General features: G+C 36.9%; 3 protein-coding genes, 1 long non-coding RNA gene and 1 other non-coding gene across 7 annotated transcripts; all 5 read left to right on the top strand.

Annotated features, from left to right (window-relative positions):
• Nucleotides 1-40: 40 nt before the first annotated feature.
• Nucleotides 41-5,989, top strand: LOC134796320 (uncharacterized). 2 transcript variants are annotated; one of them, XM_063768418.1, is made up of 4 exons: nucleotides 41-188; nucleotides 781-824; nucleotides 4,952-5,114; nucleotides 5,528-5,989. In XM_063768418.1, exons 1-4 carry the CDS (start codon nucleotides 167-169, stop codon nucleotides 5,650-5,652), a joined length of 354 nt encoding a protein of 117 aa, XP_063624488.1. In that variant the 5' UTR covers nucleotides 41-166; the 3' UTR covers nucleotides 5,653-5,989. The 2 variants fall into 2 exon arrangements, with proteins under 2 accessions (XP_063624488.1, XP_063624494.1); XM_063768424.1 differs by lacking the exons at nucleotides 4,952-5,114; nucleotides 5,528-5,989 and adding exons at nucleotides 1,559-1,685; nucleotides 1,800-1,901 and having other exon boundaries at nucleotides 44-188.
• Nucleotides 2,626-2,698, top strand: Trnas-gga (transfer RNA serine (anticodon GGA)). Its single transcript has one exon. It is a non-coding gene; the product is annotated as a tRNA-Ser (tRNA).
• A 29-nt stretch (nucleotides 5,990-6,018) lies between the features above and the next one.
• LOC134796224 (uncharacterized) lies at nucleotides 6,019-10,775 on the top strand. The gene is made up of 4 exons (XM_063768269.1): nucleotides 6,019-6,258; nucleotides 7,499-7,554; nucleotides 7,645-7,804; nucleotides 10,124-10,775. The coding sequence occupies exons 1-4, from the start codon at nucleotides 6,234-6,236 to the stop codon at nucleotides 10,396-10,398; spliced, it is 516 nt and encodes a 171-aa protein (XP_063624339.1). The 5' UTR covers nucleotides 6,019-6,233; the 3' UTR covers nucleotides 10,399-10,775.
• Nucleotides 10,776-11,099: 324 nt separating this feature from the next.
• LOC134796253 (uncharacterized) lies at nucleotides 11,100-16,079 on the top strand. Of its 2 annotated transcripts, none has more exons than XM_063768307.1 (5): nucleotides 11,100-11,150; nucleotides 11,316-11,351; nucleotides 13,981-14,027; nucleotides 15,181-15,358; nucleotides 15,762-16,079. In XM_063768307.1, the coding sequence occupies exons 2-5, from the start codon at nucleotides 11,321-11,323 to the stop codon at nucleotides 15,971-15,973; spliced, it is 468 nt and encodes a 155-aa protein (XP_063624377.1). In that variant the 5' UTR covers nucleotides 11,100-11,150; nucleotides 11,316-11,320; the 3' UTR covers nucleotides 15,974-16,079. The 2 variants fall into 2 exon arrangements, with proteins under 2 accessions (XP_063624377.1, XP_063624371.1); XM_063768301.1 differs by having other exon boundaries at nucleotides 11,120-11,150; nucleotides 11,288-11,351.
• Nucleotides 16,080-17,902: 1,823 nt separating this feature from the next.
• Nucleotides 17,903-18,381, top strand: LOC134795510 (uncharacterized). The gene is made up of 2 exons (XR_010144821.1): nucleotides 17,903-18,011; nucleotides 18,124-18,381. It is a non-coding gene; the product is annotated as an uncharacterized LOC134795510 (long non-coding RNA).
• Nucleotides 18,382-19,700: the final 1,319 nt, after the last annotated feature.

The raw sequence follows: 19,700 nt of genomic DNA, 5'->3' as shown, positions 1-19,700 counted from the left end.
CAACTCGTGGTACGGCTATAGAACTTAACCCTATATAACAACTAGGTATCTATGTAATAACGAATAAATACATTTAGACTAAACAACATGCTGGTAGCATTTTGTGAACAAAACCTAAAGCTATTATCTTGCCTCTACTTGTGAACGGCGCAGCGTCGAATCAGAAATGCTCAGCGTCATATTCCTCAGTAAGAAAAAACATTATATTTTAGTGGCCTCATGGGCATCAATGTTTCCAGAAGCGGTATCATGGTCGCATTTTTATCACCTGTCATGCCATGTGTCACTTTCGCACTTACATATTTTATGGAACGTGACAGGCATGGTGACAAATGATAAAGAGCCGACCATCTTAGCCCTACAGGCTTCCGAATTTTATCAAAGTAGGTATCTCGTATGGTTCAGTCTAAATTGACTTTTCATCTGTCAACATAACATATTCTGTACGGATATGATGGTCGTTCTTGTCTACATGACAGCGTCATAAAACGGTGTCCGTCACTTTCTACCCCGCGGTGTTAAAAAGTGATAGTTATTTTACGACGCGGATAAAATAACTGTCACTTTTTGGTTTGACCCATTGGTTGACTAGTAGAGAATGCCTTAAGGCATTAAGTCCGCCATTTGTACCTTCATGTATTGTGCAATAAAGATTAAAATAAATAAATATAGCCATCTATAATACGCCTGCTGTTTATATGAAATCAACCGTGTTATCTACAGATACCTAAGTTTTCATATAGGTACCTAATAAATCCATTTGGTTGTTGTTTTTTACAGTTGTTACCATCGGGATAGTTTTAGATAGTGCAGATGGGGCCAATGTAAGTACTTTAGGTACTATGGATGAAAAATGAACGATCACGGAAAAACTTTCTTCTAAACATGCACGGACCGAGAAAGATCGTTAGACCGTTAACGTTAATTTATATATTTAATACATAATAAAAACTATAAAGAGTGTAAATTTCAGTAGGGAACAGAAAGAGCCTAATAATTACTGTAGCATTGAATAAGGATACATATTATTATGATGCCGTGATATGACTGAAAAACGGACCTTGAAAAACTTTAGTTTATATTTCACTTATGTAATCTGATGTGGTATGGCATTAAGTTTTAAATATGTTTTTTTATAACAAAACTTCCGTGAGACAGACATATTAAATATATTAAAAACGGGTCACTCACGTATTTTAAGTCCAAAAACGCTCGACATCGCCGCCGCCGGTCCGTCACTGTAAACGCAAGCTCCTGATGACACTCCTCGGTACGGAGTGAAACATGTCGAGCGTTTTTCGACTTAAAATACGTGAGTGACACGTTTTTAATATATTTAATATTTCCTCTTCTATTATATTAACTGTAAAATTAGACACCAGCTCAGCTTCATGCTTTTTGTCAGAGTGGATCATATAGGTAGTCCTACTATATTTCTAACTACCCGAGTACTTACAAACTTAAAGTTGGGTCTCTGTCGGTGTTCTGTCTTTTTAGTACTTACTTATTAGCTGTCAATCTTCGTCATAGTTATTAATTAAGTTTTATATGTAACTAGATATGTTTTGACGCAAAAGTCTGTATCCATAATGCCGTGGAAAAATGTGGCATAGATGCCACAAAAGGAGTGCGACGGTTTCTCGACTCGTGCGATATCACCGAATACAACTGCCAACACAAAACTGGTGAGTTAGAATAAGGGAATCCATTGAACTCAAGAATTTAATTACACTGATAATCTAATTAGTCGCCAGAAAAAACATTTTAAAATTTAATGTACTTGTAATATACCATTGCAGATTACCGGAAAACGGACATGGACAAATGCAAGGATTTACCTCCGATTTTTCCAAACTAACCATTACCACTTGACTGTACAGAAATATAATGCTTCAGATAAATACCCACGTATTTTCTTCCATTATAAAAAGAAATAAAACTTTAGATCGCCATTTGCCATATCCAAAAAGTTTCCACACACGCCATCCATGATTGGTTGAAAGTCTTGAAACTATTTGAAACCATTAAGGTTACCGTCTTTGATAATGTTACATGCGTCATATGACGTCTGTAACGGTCAATGGCGTTGAATAAATGAAGATATTTTTTAGAATTATGCGATCGACAACACAAACTCAATTCTTCCTATTCGCGATTTCCATACAATATGGATTCCACACAACTGCAGTTTACTACATTCGTGATTCCACACAGTTGTTTTTTTTACGCAATCGAGATTCTTCCTATTCGCGATTCTACACAATATTTTTTCGACGCAATCGCAGTTTACTACATTCGTGATTCCATACAGGCGTTATTTTAACGCAATCGGGATTCTTCCTATTCGCGATTCTACACAATATTTTTTCGACGCAACTGCAGTTTACTACATTCGTGATTCCATATCAAGCAGATACGTCTACAAGCGATATATTCCAAACGTATCTGCTTGATAAAAAATGATTTAGTATGGGTTAGCACATTGTTACTGGTGAATTCTCAATGCAACTTGAGACTCCGGTGCCGTTAAAAAGATGTAATTGTCTTTCGGTAGATGTCGCTATACGCCACCCCAAAGGCGTGTTTACATAAAGAAAGGAATGGAAAGATTTGCGATGTCGGTAGGCTTCCGTAGCTCAATTGGTTAAGAGCAACACACGGATTGTGGAGGATGCGGGTTCAAGTCCTGCCGGAAGCGTAAATTTTTCAATTTTTTCCTTTAATATAAAATTTGTTATACATACTGTACCTTAAACTGTTTTTTGACAAGTTTTCACAAACAGTCAAATATGACATTGATATTGTTTTATAATATTCTATTTGAGCTCTTTCAAATGATATCCCCTTCGAGCAACACGGAAGGGAGGCGGCATTCGCACTATTTCCCCTCTGCCGAGGTACAAGATTAGCGCGTCAATCTAATCTAGCGCGGGTAATAAAACTAGTTGCACTTGGATTTTTCACTAGACCGAGTCCAGACGCGCGCGTGAACACTGCTGCACAAAAATGCCTGTTTGCTCGGTTTTTTGTTATAAAAAGAGGTCGGGGACATCAAATTTACAAAAAGAAAGTGTTACATTTCACATATAATATTTTTTTTACATATCATACGTTTAATTACATTCAAACACAATTATTATATTTTAGTCTCATGTAATTGTTGGATTTATCGATTTTGCTCGCTCAGTACAAATTGCGGATCGGTCGAGCGACAAATCCGACTTCTCATCTCTCAGAATACAATAACATACTTCAACCACCTTCAACGAAAATGTGTTAGTGTGCGTGTTGTGACACTTGTCACTCGTACGTACACAAAAAGAGATCGAGGTTTGCAAGATTTGTCTTTGACGTGTGTCATTTTCTATGTATTTGTGTCGTCATTACAGATTGAATTTTGTATGCAAGTGTGTGAGAAGTGCGACTGTGTGCACCTTTCCCCCCGCGAAAAATGGCAGAAAGATTTGTACGGTGAGATATCGCTTGGGCCCCTCCCTTCCGATGTGTCGGAAGCCGGTGTTGCTCGAAGGATATCCCACTTGACCTAGTGACGGACTACGACATGAGCGAGAACTAACCTAAAGCCTGAGAAAACGGCCCTCTATAGTAACTAGACTCTCGCGACTGGACTTGGTCTGGTTAAAAATCCGAGCGCAACTAGATTTATTACCCGCGCTAGATCAGTTGATCTTGTACCTAGGCAGAGGGGAAATAATACCTACGAATGCCGCCTCCCTTCCGTGTTGCTCGAAAGTTGTGCTAACGATATTTTAGAATCATATTTTGATTGCGGCCGAGTCATCGTCTTCCTCGCGTTTGTCCCGGGTTTTGCCACGGCTCCCGCCTGATGGGGTCCGCTTGGCAGCTAGTCCCGAGAATTGGCATAAGCACTAGTTTTTACGAAAGCGACTGCCATCTGACCTTCCAACCCAGAGGGTAAACTAGAACTTATTGGGATTAGTCCGGTTTCCTCACGACGTTTTCCTTCACCGAAAAGCGACTGGTAAATATCAAAAAATCATATATCGACATAAGTTCCTTAAAAACCCATTGGTACGAGCCGGGGTTTTGGACCCGTGACTCCGGGTTGAAAGTCGCCCGCTCCCACTACTAGACTACCTACCCACCTACCAGTGCCTCTTGATTGCGGCCGAGTAAAAAATATTATGAATTTATTAAGATGAAACGCTATAGGTATTATTGTGTAAAAATAACGCCTGTATAGAATCACGAATTTAGTAAACTGCGGTTGCGTCGAAAAAATATTGTGTAGAATCGCGAATAGGAAAAATCTCGATTGCGTAAAAAAAACAACTGTGTGGAATCGCGAATGTAGTAAATTGCAGTTGTGTGGAATCCATATTGTATGGGAATCGCGAATAGGAAGAATTGCGTTTGTGTTGTCGATCGCATAATCCATTTTTATTGCGAAACAAATTTTACGTTTAGAAACCATGAAAATAAAATGCGGTTTGCATCTGTTCCGTAGCACACGCTAGTACCACGCTACCGTTTATTGCTATACTATACCCATTGCTAACTGTCGGTTGTACCCTTTGGTAACTGCTGTAGAGAAAAGGTAAAGCATAGAAGTTTGTATGTATAGGTGCTAAGGGAATAGTATTGCCGACTGTACATAACCAATTTGACGAAAATTTTGAAAAAAAAAGCACTCGATCTCCCATTGAATTTTAATGTATCTCCATTCTTGACTTAACAGACAAAATTGCTTTGAACAGATTGACGCAAATGGAACAGTGCAGTTCGTCTAATCTCAGCTATCTCTGCACCGATTTTGCATTGAAAAAGTGCCGAAGTCATTCAGCTTTTTTCATATAGGAATTTGACGTTTATGGTGGCATTTTACCCTCAGTCGCTTGCCAAACCGGTGTAGAGTTAGCTTGGTCTGATTCTAGCTCTGCAGATTTAAATATTTTTGTTGGTACTCTAGCCTAGTACGAAAGGGTCTATCATGAACGACTACTGGTGCTACCGAGCGAAGTATTGCCGCGCCACGCACACCACCGTGTGCGCGAGAGAGCCGCGCCTGAAGCTCGCCACCTGGTTCCCCGATGAGTGCGCAGTCTTCAACTATAACTGCAAATCAAAAACTGGTATAAAACGCACTTTGTAAAATTAAAATAATTACAACTGTCTCTGTAACTATAACTGGGCGACTTCCTCATAATTAGCTTAGCATTGAATTGCTAAACTATAACTGCAAATCAAAAACTGGTATAAAACGCACTTTGTAAAATTAAAATAATTACAACTGTCTCTGAAACTATAACTGGGTAACTTCCTCATAATTAGCTTAGCGTTTAATTGCTAACGATAAATATAAATATTATACTTCGTAGGCCGATATGAAAACGGCACGATCCACATTTCTGGCAGAAGAGTTCAATAGAGAAATTCAATTTTTTACAGATGAATGAAATACTTATTAATCCTATAATAATTTCTCATTGACCAAACTCTGAATAACTTTTTCTCTGGTTCTAATATTTATTTACTGATTTAACAGATTACACAGTAACTAGTGAAAAACAGTGTACTATGCCCACGACAACGATGTCCACGAGCACAACAACAACACGCCGAACAATACGCAGAAGAATCGAACTTCCACTTCCAATCTTCAGTTTTTAACAAGAACATGTGTGGACCTTAGCTTCCATCTCGGTATAAGATGGATATGAATGTATGAAATAATTTTACATTAAGATTTATTTAATGTTTAAATTACACTGACATCATCATCATATCATGTCTATCATGTTGGCAGCACATACATAATGCTTCAAAAAGTTACTTTTCGACAAAACTCGATACTTACTTATACAATCGTTTTACACAAAACCTAGGGAACTGTTGTATATAATTAAGTAGATATCAATATAGCTTGGACTATCTGTACCTATTTTATTAGAATAGACAAGCTAAAAATAGGTACAACCTAAAGTACCTAAATAGACAGCCTCCCTAGTATAGTACATTCTATTCTTTATAATTATAACTTTTATAAGTAAGATAACACAATTTGTGCAAGCCTTCCACGCAACTCGTTTGATTTGGATACGTCATTGAATTTTAACATTAAACGATTGAAGCGTGTTATTGTCTTTTATTTAATATCCGCAACTAGAATTTAATTTCACTAGTAGAGGTTTACGTACATGTTTGGTCTGGCATAAAAATTAGTTGTGATGTAAATCAGAAAAAATATTGCGATGATCACCCAAAATGTTGGAATGGGTAAGTTTATTAGTTTGATTTTTTGTAATATAAGCCGGGGTCACGGTCACTGATAAGCCAGTAATCAAAACATAAAATTCACCTGAGTACGTGCTTTATTTGTTGAATGACAATAATGCTAATTATAATCACATGTCGCGCAGACTTTCCTAACCGCGCAGATAATCTTGCGCGGAGATGTACGCAGCAGCTAAAAGCCTAATTTGACATAAGGTTTTAAGAAAAACCGAACGCATTATTGTTGTCTCAGCTAACAATCTATATATATATATATATACCTAAATGTAGATTTTGCTAAATTACTGGCCAAAAAATTATACTTTTCTTGAAATAAACAGTTTATTTTTTTTTACCTACTAAAATAACTTCTATTGCTACCCTTTACCGTCAATTATACAAGTGATATGGCGTTTTGAGCGGGTCTTAGGGCCATATCTCACTGGCGATTTGCGAGCGAGTTAAAGCGAGGCGAGCGTGGAGCGAGTTAAGGCGAGGCGAGCGCGGAGCGAGTTAAAGGAGTCGCTAAGTTTACGATATTACACATACCCTTCTTAGCTCACACTGTGGCCTCTTTAAGAGGGTACAGCCAGTAAATTAGAAAAGAACTAAAGTTTTTCCTCAATATCTCTGAAGGTATACTTCTGTTTAAAATTTCTCTAGTCAAATCCCTCGGCTATATCATTAGCTGTTTATGCTACAATTATGTTTCTATCGTATACCTACAGGGTAACACTGTACAATTGAAAATAAATGAAAATTAGACGTGTTCGTGATTTTTTTCTATCGACCCAACTTTAACGTTTAATGAAAAAAAAAAATTCCATCGTAAATGTAGTCTAGTTTTCGAATGCATTTTATGATGGAATTTGTCCTTGATTAAAACGTGTAAAAATTCAATATAAAAACTACAATTTTGAGTTTGCCCCTTCTTAATCATTTTAAAACTACATAACTAAAACAAGCGAAGAACAGTTACCATAGTAGCTGTCATAATTACAATTAACCAATGAATAAGGGACTGAAGTGCCATGCTGTTACTACCTACGTTCGGCGCGATTCGGGAAATGAATGAACTAGATACGATATAGTAAAGATATCTTTACTATTTCGTAAGTAGTGAATCTCTAATTCATTTCCCGAATCGCGGCGCCAGTGTCATAAGGTACCTTTTGCCGTGGAACGTCACATATCTTTACTCTTATTCATTTCCCGAATCGAGCCGGTTGTCTTATCTTTACAGGATGCATAATTATTGTGATATATTCCACACAGATACAAGCATCTGTCAGGAGAATGGTAAGTCGAAATTAACCAAAATGCAACTGGTTTTTAATAAAACCATTTTGTATTTAGTTTGAATGTTAAATTAATAAATGACCTATATAGGCGGAAGAGGGAGTTTCTAACTACAATTGCTTTCGACTGAATTCGTGTGAGTCCCACGGGCAAGCTGTGTGTGGTTACGATGAAGAAGACGCGACCATTGCAAAGTTTGAGAACGAGTGTGCACTGTTCAAGATCAACTGCGAAGAGAGAGGGCAAAAATGTAAGTTACAGGAGTATAAACCATACCGCACTGCTTAAAACAGTTACAGCGCGAGTTACGGCGGGAAATGAATTAGAGATGCACTAGATATGAAATAGTAAAGATATGTGACGTTCCACGGCAAAAGGTACCATTGCCCAGGCCGAATATTAGAGCGGCGTTAATAATAGTGTAAGCGCCAGCCGCCATAAGGTACCTTTTGCCGTGGAACGTCACATATCTTTACTGTTTCAAATCTAGTCATTGTCTAATTCATTTCCCGAATCGTGCCGATAATCGCCTTCTAGTTATATCCTTCTAAGGCCCAAGGTCCTACCTATAGTACTTCTTCGGTTCGATGAAATTTAAACTAGAGATGCCCCGAATAGTGAATTTGGCGGAATACCGAATATCGATTATTCGGCCCCTGTCTCGGCCTAATATCGAATATTCGGCGACCGAATATTCGGCATGACATGCGAACATTTTGAGTCACAATTATTATGAAAACTGTTCGCCAACAAAGCAAAACGTTTGCTAAGTTATATTTTTATGTTGAACAGAATTAATTTATGTAGTTAGAGTCAATCAAATCAGACCCATCATAAAAATAAAATATTTTGTAATCAAAAAATTCTCAAAAACGTGCCTGTGTATTTAACTACTTTCCAAGAATACATTGTAAATATTAAATATACTTAGGTACCTAGCTTTTGGTTATTTTTTTAGTGTAATTTTTTTTAGGTAGGTGCAACAGATATTCGGTATTCGGCCGAATAGTAGGCAACATTCGGCCGAATACCGAATATTCGGCAAAGTGGCCGAATAGGCCGAATACCGAATAGTTGCCGAATATTCGTGGCATCTCTAATTTAAACCATATTAAATTGGAAAAGAGTTGCATATCTTTTTTTTCGTTAATTTTTCAAACAAATAAAGTTCAACCCTATTGCCTGCACTATATGTTCAAATTTCATTGGCAAATTTTGGGTTTCCCGTTTGTATGGCTGGGCTTTAGGAGGATATAATTAAGGCACCGTGGGCTCAGGTTCTTCTCTCACCCTCACTGAATGTAAGTGTGAGCGAGATGGCTTTGCGTGCCCGGGATCGACGATATCATATTTTTGAATTTTATGTTTTTGTAAGTTTTAACAAAAAATAATAATCGATGAGTACGATCAAAAATAAAATTATGCATTTTTAGAAACTTATTTCATAATTTAGCTTTGACGCACAAATTGTTGTAAATTTTTAAGTTGCGTTTCAGACCTACCTATCCTCCCAGCCCAGTCATACAAATGAAAACCCCAAAATTTGCTAAAGAAAATGGAATCTAATTATAGTGAGGGAAATAGAGTTGATTTTGTTTTGTTTGATTTTGTGTTGCTGTATTTAATAAATAAAACAAAAAATAAATAATTAAAATAAATTAAAACATTAAACTATACAAAATAAATGCAACTCTGTTCCAATAGAAAATGATTTTCAATAAGTACCTATAGGACCAATGTGTATTTGCGTCTCCCATTTCGCTTAATGAGAAAGCGAGACGCAATGCACACTGGACGAAAAAATTGGACAGGTGGAATACCACCCTTAGTTTGTCATAACTATATAAGAATATCAAGTGTTCGTTTAGTATCTATCTAAATTCTTCAAATAATAACTGCTAAGCTAAATTTCTCAACTGGGATTCAGCAAATAAGCATGTTGTCTAAGCATGTTGTGTTCTATAAATAAAAGTCGCACAAATGATTCGTTATCTGTATTTTAGGGCAGGTTCATATTGCTATAGAAAAAAAAAATTTCATTTCTCATGCTCTGAAAGAGAGTCATTGTTGTTCTAAAAGGCGTGCAGAAAATGATACGTTTCTGCACTAGAGAATTTTTTATATTTTTTTTTACTATAAGCAATTGAAATTTGGGTTTAATAGTAGATTGTTAACCAAGGGATGAAAGGCACTCATTTCTGCCGAAGTAGTTTGCCTAAATTTGCTAATTGAAAGTACTCTCAAGAAATACTATAAAAATGTATAGGTACTTAATAGTTATGTTTAAAAAAAAACACATGCATCTTACTTTCCTCGTATTCCAAATGAAAAGTAGAGTGTTTATGACTCGGGTGAAAGGCATCATTTCAGCCTCGGACCATTGGCGCTCTCACTGCGTTCGAACACCAAACTACCTCGGCAGAAATAAGTGCCTTTCATCCATTGGTTAATAATCTACTCACCTAGCGTGTGTAAAATATGAGTAGGAATAAGTAGCGCAACCTGACAACAAGTCGGCGTACTGGAGCTGCTAACTTTATATTCATAGTTGAATGGCTATTTATTTCAGTATTTAAAATAGTCGACGATAGTATCTGCGAGAAGAAGGTAATCCCGGTGACTACAATTCCCACAACCATTGCCTCTCCCACCATCGATTACTATTACGATCTTCGTCCGGACACCGAGCCAGACACCATCAGCACGCACTACTGGCAAGATTCTCTCATGCTGGGCGAACGTGTCCACCCAAAATTTAACGAGGAAGGGAGAATGTTACGAGAGGAAAAGAAAACTGATAAATATTATTTTCCAGATTTGACGACTTTAGTTCTACGCCACTAATCTTAGCAAATAAATATTGTCCACTATAATGTTAGCTTGTGAGGCACAACAAGTTCGAGGACTTTATTTGTGATGTTATCTATGAAAAGGGACCTTATTGTCGTTGGCGCTTACGCCATTATTAATGATGCTCCGATATAAATACAATGCCGCGCGACGCTGTGTGGCGTAAGCGCCATCGACAATAAGGTCCCTTTTCATAGATAATGCCCCATTTATGCAGCGTCCAGCTCCTTTCCATCAGGAAGGTACACTCACGGAGTTTAATTGTTGAGCCAGTTAGGGTTTACTTTACATTGGACATTTCATACCGTTGGTATTAACAACAAAATTAGATTGAACCTTAGTTTGGCTAACAATTAAAGTCTATGACAGTACCTACCGATTTGCACCGAGTTAAATAATGATCCTAATTACATAGGTATACCTACTAACAAGTTCACGTTTTCGATGACGAAACTTTTTGATATTTAAAGATATTTGGATTAGTTTAAATTACCCCGCAGTCTAAATTGCCCCCTTGCACCTTATAGTTTAACTACCCTTTCCAGACCAGTGCAGGTTTATGAATGGTCTTTTTAAACCTTTTAAATAAAAGGATTTTTTTATTACTTTATTCCATCACAATAAATTCGATATGTTTAATTTAAAATGTAATATTTAAATGTCAGCAATAAAAACCGTTATTCACATATCGCATTACATTTTTTAAATTACTGTAAAAGTTTAACATTTGTGGGTTAAATACAAGTGTAACAGTTTAACATAATTTATACGTTTATCCTGCACAGGCACAGTGGCCTGTGCAGGATAAACGTATAAATTATACGTAAATTGTAAAGTTACTCGTTTATACCTGTGGTATATTATACGGTATAATATACCACAGGTATAAACTAGTAACTTTCAATGTAAAGATATCATGGAACTGTTAATAAAACTGAGTTTAGTGGGTAAGAGACCATTTTAAGTCATTATCATTAATTATAAATAATATCTTTAGAAGCTAAAATAGCACCATTTTAATTTAATAGACATCTCAAGGGCAAATAAAACCTGTCACGTTGCCAAAAAAGTCCACTTTTCATTTTTATTATGTAAACTGTATTTAGTAATTTAAATCCCAACAAAAACATAAATGTGAAATGAGAGCCAAGTTCAATATTAAGAATATGTGTCGTTGTTGACTCGCTGACAAAAGAATTGAGATCTATATGGGTGCCAAGTTCTGTGTTGTGTAGAAAATCCTGAAATTATAAAGGGTTTGACTTGGCTAGTTTTTACCAACAAACCAGATTTTAGAAAAGTAGTCTATACGTAAAAACTAGCCAAGACAAATCCTTTATAATTTCAGGATTTTCTACACAACACAGAACTTGGCACCCATATAGATCTCAATTCTTTTGTCAGCGAGTCAACAACGGCACATATTCTTAATATTGAACTTGGCTCTCATTTCACGTTTATGTTTTTGTTGGGATATCATTACTTTTTGTACAGAAATTACTATAGTAGGTATTCATCATAAACGCAGTTTGCCTAAGCTGAAAAGGAGACCCTCGCTAACGCGCGGTCAATTGTTAAAAAGTTTCAGTTTTCAGATTTTTTTCTTTTTTATACGCCTAATAGTCTACCTTCATGCCAAATATCAAGTTTCTAAGTGATCTAGAAGTGGGTTAGGTTTTTGGTCTATAAGTATAAATTTTTTTTCCATCGAAAAATCAATAATTTCCACTTTTCAGATTTTTTCCTCTATATACACCTAATAGTCTACCTTGATGCCAAATTTCAAGTTTCTAGGTCATCTGGAAGTGGTTTTTGGTCTATAAGTATTAATTTTTTTTTTCCATCGAAAAATCAATAATTTCCACTTTTCAGATTTTTTCCTCTATATACACCTAATAGTCTACCTTGATGCCAAATTTCAAGTTTCTAGGTCATCTGGGAGTGAGTTAGGTTTATGATCTATATGTCAGTCAGTCACAAAAATGCCGGGTTTTAAACGTTAATTTATCAGTAACTGTTTGAGCTACGTTTATGAAATTTTGTATTTTGGACAAGCTAAGGGGCTTGAATACATGTGCCAAATTTCATTAGTGTAGGTTAAGTAGGTTTCAAGTTGTGAAGGGGTCAAAAGTAGTTCGAAATGGTTCGTGTAATATTACACACGGTTGCTGCGTCGCCAGTTCCTTTTTCTTTGAACTTGGCTGGACACGCTACCGCGTATCTAGATTTAGCATAATTTACGACGATGTTATCATAAGTTCATTAAAAAAATTTAACTTTTATAGAAAAAGCAGACTTAATCATAAGATGTATGGCTTATAAAATAAATAAGAAAAAAAAACTTTTGTAGAAAAAAATCGAGTTCACAACAGGACGGCGTTGTTCCCGTATAGTCTCGGAGAAGACTGGCTCATGGTATGTATAATAATATACTTCGCCTGGTACTCTCTTCCCGTCTTTTCGTGGTCACGTGACTGACACAAGCCTACGTCATCACGCGACATCGCTATATGATAATATGCGATAGCGCTATATAAAGTGACAATGTTATTGTGACGTAGGCTTGTGTCACTCTAGGAAGAGAATATCATGTTTTTTAGACTATGGACTGGCTAATCTTCTAGCCGCGCGAGTTTTTCGAACTACCCGCACTAAACTTGGTCTTGTTTATCAACTTGAACGTTTTGCGCACAAGGGATGTTACTCTCTGTCGACCTGTCGACACACAACACTAACAATATTTAAGTGTGGGTAGTTCGAATAACTCGCGGGGCTAGAAGATATTCGTGTCAACTTTAGCCAGTTTTCTCCAAGACCATGAAGACAACGCCCTCCTCGAAATTTCGGAGGTTTATCTTAAAACTTAAATACGTGATTGTCCCGTTTTATAATTTAATCATAGAAATATAATTAGCTCCATGACTATACCTAGTTATTTGTTTTACATGGTGGCAAAGTTGTTGTTTAACCGCTTGTGCTAATATTGATACGGGTTTCAAGGCACGAAGGAACAAATTTTGCCACCGAGTGAAACACCAAATTTTTTCACCTCACTAATGAGAGGAAAATTCTATCCGTAAAATATCAAACAAAATCAAATCAAATCAAATTAAAATGAACGTTATTAAATTATACTAAAAATACATGAGGAACAGTTGCATTATACCAAATCGAACTGTTACATGCATGATGATTTGTTGGACGAAAATAGTAAATAATAAAAATTCGGCCAAGAGTATGTCGGGCCATGCTCAGTGTAGGGTTCCGTAGTTTTGTATTCTGTCAGAATAGGCTAAACGGAGCCAGTTCGATTTGGTATAATGCAACTGTTCCTCATGTATTTTTAGTAGAATTTAATAACTTTCATTTTGATTTGATTTTGTTTGATATTTTACGGTTAGAATTGTCCTCTATTAGTAGGCAGTATCATGTAGGTACATTACAAGCATAAGGGAGTACCTTCTGAGGTCAGTAAAACATTTTTTGTAATTAGAAGTCTGCTAAAATTAATAAATAATATTTTTAGGGTTATGTTATGATATTACATATAATTACAATGTATTTATTTACCTACAGGATGTACAATTCTGATGTTGTTCGAGGGACTTGAACCTCTTCGCAGAGTAAGTTGTATAAGTACGATACCACGTATTTTCTCGAAAATGTTCTCATTTGTCGTGCTACTTCAGTCAACCTCAGTACCTACTTTTTGTACTGAGACTGACTGAAATAGTATAAACGTTCGTACATTTCCGTGAAAATACGACGGTGTAGGATTATCCACCACATTATCCACTACATCAGTCTGTACTATCTGTAGTTACTAGTTACCACGTAGTTATTTAGGTAGGTACTGCTGATACCTACATAAATATAGCTAGGGTTCTGAAAATACTGCGGTGGTAAGTAGTCGTTGATAAGGGTTTTAGGTTATATAAAATGGTTATTTGTTTTACAAGGGGCCTCGTGCTAAGCAAGCGAAATATCTCGAAAGTGGAATCTTAAGCTTTGCGAGGGTTTCCAGGAACGAAGTTTAAACAAACTTTGCTACCGGCCGTGCCCCTAGATTTTTTTATCGCCAGCTACATGCAGGTTTGCCACGTTTCAAGCACACGATTGTTAACTTCATTGACAAAGCAGCAGTTGCTTTTAGTTTCAGCAGTCTAAATGGGTGTCCTGTCCGCTATTGCCTACTGTTGAAGAATAATCAGAAAAAAATATGCTCGTGTACGGATTTTCCCGCAGGCGGATTTGGTCTCATTGACCGTAATTACTTTGTCACTCTTGTGGATAAAATTCAACTTTGTCATCAGTTTTTGACGAAACATTCATTGATATTGGACGATCCATTAATTAGGTACATGAGGTACTTCTACATCTGTATAAAAAGGTTTCTTTGCGTTTGACTGTTTTTAAGGAATATGGTAGGTAGTACCTTAGGTATACTTAGTAGAAACTTTTTAAAATGCTGGAATCCGCTTGAGAGGCGTATCTGCCGATGAATGGCATTGTTGTCTTTTTTACCTACCTGTGCTAAATAAAATGCATTTTAAATAATATAAGATTCCTCTTCCCTCTTAAGAATAAGGTTCAAATTGTAGCAGCATGCACTCGGCATAGATTAGTTCTAACTGAAATATAATAATGGCTCTGGTATTTTGTTAGTGTTAGTTATAGGACAGGTGGGTGGTGTGGGTTTACATCTGGAAACCACCATTTATGTAACATCAGTTTACTGGAAGCTTTAGAAATGGGATCCTACATTTGAATGTTCAGGCACCGACCTTGCCTCCATGGGCGCATCGCATGTCCCAGTACGATTGCCATTTATGGAGGACTTGCACGCCAGGCGGACCGCAGACCTGCGCGTGGGACGAATTGCAGGGATTGCTGAAATGGTTTGACGACATTTGCGATATGTATCTAAGGAACTGCGAAAGTCAAGGAACAAGCTGTAAGTATTATCCAGAAAAGCTAGGTAACTAGTGCCCTTGCGCTTTGCTTTCCTCGTCTTGGCGCCCAGATTAACTTGGTATGCCTCTTGTTCATGAGTGTAAACAATGGTCACAAAGCTAGATGCAATTAATATAATTCTAATTTAGGTATAATAACGAATCATTACTAGTTAGGATAGTCCAATGCAAAGAGAATATAATCACTAAGTACATTTTAGGCCTGTGTTGCACACCTACCAAGGGCACCAAGCCTCATAGACAACATAGATATGGTGCGGTTATGGCAAACTAGTATATATTTTGTGCTTAATCAATTTCCATGAAATGTACCTACCAAGTGTAAGTAAACATTTCTTAATTTCTTAATAAACGATTTGCGCTATTATTACAATAAAATTACAGCTTTTATCGTTCAACACAACCGGGTATGCCAACTGAAGGAAAGAGCCCTTATTGATAAAATGCCAGTGGACGAAACCGACCTGCCCGTGATTCCAACTCGGCCGACGCGTGTACTACGAGGCAAAAACAGGACGAAGGAGTGGTGGTGGCAAGGATCCACTACCAACCAATACCAATACCTTTACACACTCGAGGTAGAGGAGGGAAAATAGCCGCTTAAAAATCTTGAGAGCTTTTTTTCTCTCTCTCGAGAACTCTCAAGTTCGTGTGGTCAATAAAAAAAGAATTACTTTGCAATTATATTTTATAATTGTATAACCCGTGTTTATAACCCTTCGGATATTTGAGATACCTACGTTTCTGTAAAACAAGAGGCTGGTCAATATTTGATAGAGTCTGTAATTTAATCTATACTCTATGTTCTACAACAAGTACAATTTTACGTTTAAAAATTATAAATAGCATTATTTTAATTAATTAAAATTAATTTCGAAATATTAGGTCATTACCTATGAAATTGGCGTTTTGTTCGGAGAATTTCAACGAAACACGAATTTCCATACAATTAATTTTGCGGATATTTTTTTGATGGCTAATTCAAACCAAACAAAATTTTTCCAGTAATTTTTGACACCTTTAAGGTATGTTTTCAATATCTCCATTTCTTGAAAATTGGTACCATTAGAAAAATATAAGTAATTTTAATACTCGAACCGACAGCACATGAAAAGACCTATTTTCAAGGCTTAATTCTGAACACTTAACAATAAAAAATAACAATTAATTGTATGTAAAATCGTTGTTTATTGAGTGCACTGTAGTTTTATTGTAATTGTGTATGTACTTTTGTAAAAAAAAAAAACTAGGATCAGACTTATATCTATGAACAAAAACGCCAATTTCATAGGTAAGGACCTAATAATAACAGTTTTTAGAGCTATAAGCTCCACGGGTGGAAGTGAAATATGCATAAGACGCGAGTTGGCACAGTGGCTGTTAACAGCCACTGGGTAGAAAGCGGCGCACACCTCTCGACACCCCTGAGCCGCTCACACCGGTGTTGCCCTTGAGCCATCCTAGATGTCGCTTTTTGTGGGGGCCCATCTTGTGAGGGCGAGTCACCGTCTGCCGGAAATAAAATTGCATACCGTTTTATTAGGCAGGCGTCCGGTTTTTTACCCCATAGCTCAGTTCTTAGTCCATCGCTTTCACCCAATAACCTAGTTCATTTTAGATTCCATCAACTCTCAATAGTCCTTACACCCTGGCGGGTGCTGCCTCTGCGTGCGTCCCATGACACGGGCAAGGGCAGCCTCCGCTCGGTGTACCCCTTACATTTCATTAAAGTGTCAAAAGGGCCTCTACGTGTTGGCTTCGGCTCCGCGCACGCCTCCCAAAGGTCCGGAACACCATTGTTCCGTGATGGGAAAGACAGTTTTTATACGGAATTATAAAAAAATCAAATTCATAAACCAATTCTCCGGACGCTGCAGTAGTGAAAAGTAGAATCAATATTCGCATTGACTGGGGCATTATAAAGAAGTTTTATAATGAATACTTTTTTAAAGGCCCCAGTACACAATGGGCCATCGCCGGCCACTCCAAGGGACGCAGCCATGAGGTAGAATAAGATAGCAATACCACTTGCTCCCTCTAACGCATAAATGCGTCCCTTGGAGTGGCCGGCGATGGCCCATTGTGTACTGGGGCCTTTAGACAGTCTTCGTCATTTTAGCATGGACTGGACTGTAATGCGTAGTTATTGTTACGTTCAAATTTGCATTATTTATACTACTACCAAAGAGAATAGATAGTATAGAGGGGTCCAGTCGTAGTAAATTTTGTAGTCGCAGTCAATCTACTGCCACCTATCGACACACGACTAAAACTCAAAATGAAAACGTATAAAATTATCAAAAAAAAAAATTTTTATATCATTTTGACCCATGTTCATTCACTGATATCTATGTGTTAAAATTGTTAAATATGAAACGGTGTCGTCACGCCATCTAGCCGAGCATAGGCTAAAGGTGTGTGCGCCATCTATCCGAGAATGACTTTTTCTTGATTTCCGAGGCACGTTTTTACCTTAGACTTTATCGGGGGGCACGGCAGTGCCCCCGCCAAGTCGAGCGCGAAGCAAACACTGCCGTACCATCCTTTACTGGAACCATTTCGCCGCATTTTCAGGTCCCTATTTGAGAACCTCTGGATAAGACGAGAACGCAGAAATTTTCGTCATCCAGTAAGGTGCCCCCCGCCAAGTCGAGCGCGAAGCAAACACTGCCGTACCATCCTTTACTGGAACCATTTCGCCGCATTTTCAGGTCCCTATTTGAGAACCTTTTCGTCATCCAGTAAGCTATAATCACATACTTAAAATCCAAAATTTCAAGTCTGTAGGTCATTTAGTTCCGAAGTTAAGCGAAAGCAAAGTTTCGCATTTATGACACACACTCACTCACTTATGATCATCAGAATAGAACTAGTACTTCCCATAAACTCAGAGAGCTGAAATTTGGTACAGAGTTAGGGTTTAATGGCCACATAAAGGGAAAACTATAAAAACTAGGATAATCGAAGATCTGGAGTACCTGGTGACCCTGATTAGAAAACACAAGAGCCCAACCAAACTATATTGTCATGAAACATTAATCAGGAAACTTCATTATTACGGAGTTAGAGGATCGGCACTGAATTTACTTAAGTCCTACTTAAATGGTAGAATACAAAGGGTCGATGTGAATGGACAGCGATCACCTGGGTCATTGGTCTCTATGGGTGTACCACAGGGGTCAATATTGGGGCCTTTCCTGTTCCTTATCTACATAAATGACTTGCCATTCCTTGTTAAGACCCACCATGATATAGTATTGTTTGCAGACGACACCTCACTTATTTTCAAAGTCAAACGACAGCAACAAGCTTACAATGATGTAAACAATGCCATTTCAAAAGTAGTAAATTGGTTCAATGTTAATAATTTATTGTTAAATGAGAAAAAGACTAAATGTATTAAGTTTGTCACTAGTAGTAACGTAAGGCATGTGCAAACAAGTGTCATTGTGAAGGATGAGGAATTGGAATTAGTTGATAGTACAGTTTTTCTTGGTATAACTTTAGATTCTAAACTCCAGTGGGGTCCCCATATTGCTACTCTTTCGAATAGACTGAGCTCTGCAGCTTTTGCAGTGAGCAAAATCCGTCAGTTAACTGACGTGAAAACAGCTCGATTAGTATATTTTAGTTACTTCCATAGCATTATGGCATATGGTATTTTACTGTGGGGCGGTGCTTCAGAGATAAATACCATTTTTGTTCTGCAGAAGAGGGCTATTCGAGCAATATACAAAATGAACCATAGAGACTCACTTAGAGATAAATTTAAGGAAATTGACATAATGACAATGCACTGTCAATACATTTATGAGAATATTCTGTATGTACATAAAAATATTGTAAATTTTAGGAAAAATTGTGAAATTCATAATATTAATACTAGAAATAAACATAAGCTCGCAGTGCCCTTCACTCGGCTCCATAAAATTAAAAAATCATTCATGGGTAATTGTGTAAGATTTTATAATAAACTTCCAATCCATATTACTGAATTATCTATTAATAAATTTAAGAATTATGTAAAGCGTAAACTTATTTCTAAAGCTTATTATACCACACAAGACTACATGAATGATATTACAACGTGGGATTAATTGTTATTCGAAATGATTATTTATTTATTAGGTATATTTGATTATTGATGAGGAAATGGATATTCCGATGTAATACTATCTACTTCTTTTGTTACTTATGCTTTTTTTTGACATTTAGATTTTATTCTAGAAATTCTAGACTAGTATTTTTTTATACAATCTTTTTAATGTTTGACGATCCTTTTGTGAAATTCTTAGTGTTAAATTTGATATGTATAATAATCCA

This window comes from Cydia splendana, chromosome 1, assembly GCF_910591565.1.
Source record: "Cydia splendana chromosome 1, ilCydSple1.2, whole genome shotgun sequence".
Taxonomy (NCBI): Eukaryota; Metazoa; Arthropoda; class Insecta; order Lepidoptera; family Tortricidae; genus Cydia; species Cydia splendana.
The sequence above is the reverse complement of the archived record's forward strand: the minus strand, read 5'-3'. Positions and strand labels throughout refer to the sequence as shown.

Excerpts from the sequence above, each read along its gene's own strand:
- LOC134796320 (XM_063768418.1), top strand. The coding sequence starts at position 167 with ATGCTCAGCGTCATATTCCTCA. Across the intron at positions 189-780 it reads GCTCAGCGTCATATTCCTCA|TTGTTACCATCGGGATAGTT; the intron begins GTAAGAAAAAAC and ends TGTTTTTTACAG. Across the intron at positions 5,115-5,527 it reads TAACTGCAAATCAAAAACTG|ATTACACAGTAACTAGTGAA; the intron begins GTATAAAACGCA and ends CTGATTTAACAG.
- LOC134796224 (XM_063768269.1), top strand. The coding sequence starts at position 6,234 with ATGATCACCCAAAATGTTGGAATGG. Across the intron at positions 6,259-7,498 it reads CACCCAAAATGTTGGAATGG|GATGCATAATTATTGTGATA; the intron begins GTAAGTTTATTA and ends TTATCTTTACAG. Across the intron at positions 7,555-7,644 it reads AAGCATCTGTCAGGAGAATG|GCGGAAGAGGGAGTTTCTAA; the intron begins GTAAGTCGAAAT and ends TGACCTATATAG.
- LOC134796253 (XM_063768307.1), top strand. The coding sequence starts at position 11,321 with ATGGAACTGTTAATAAAACTGAGTTTAGTGG. Across the intron at positions 11,352-13,980 it reads AATAAAACTGAGTTTAGTGG|GATGTACAATTCTGATGTTG; the intron begins GTAAGAGACCAT and ends ATTTACCTACAG. Across the intron at positions 14,028-15,180 it reads GACTTGAACCTCTTCGCAGA|GCACCGACCTTGCCTCCATG; the intron begins GTAAGTTGTATA and ends TTGAATGTTCAG.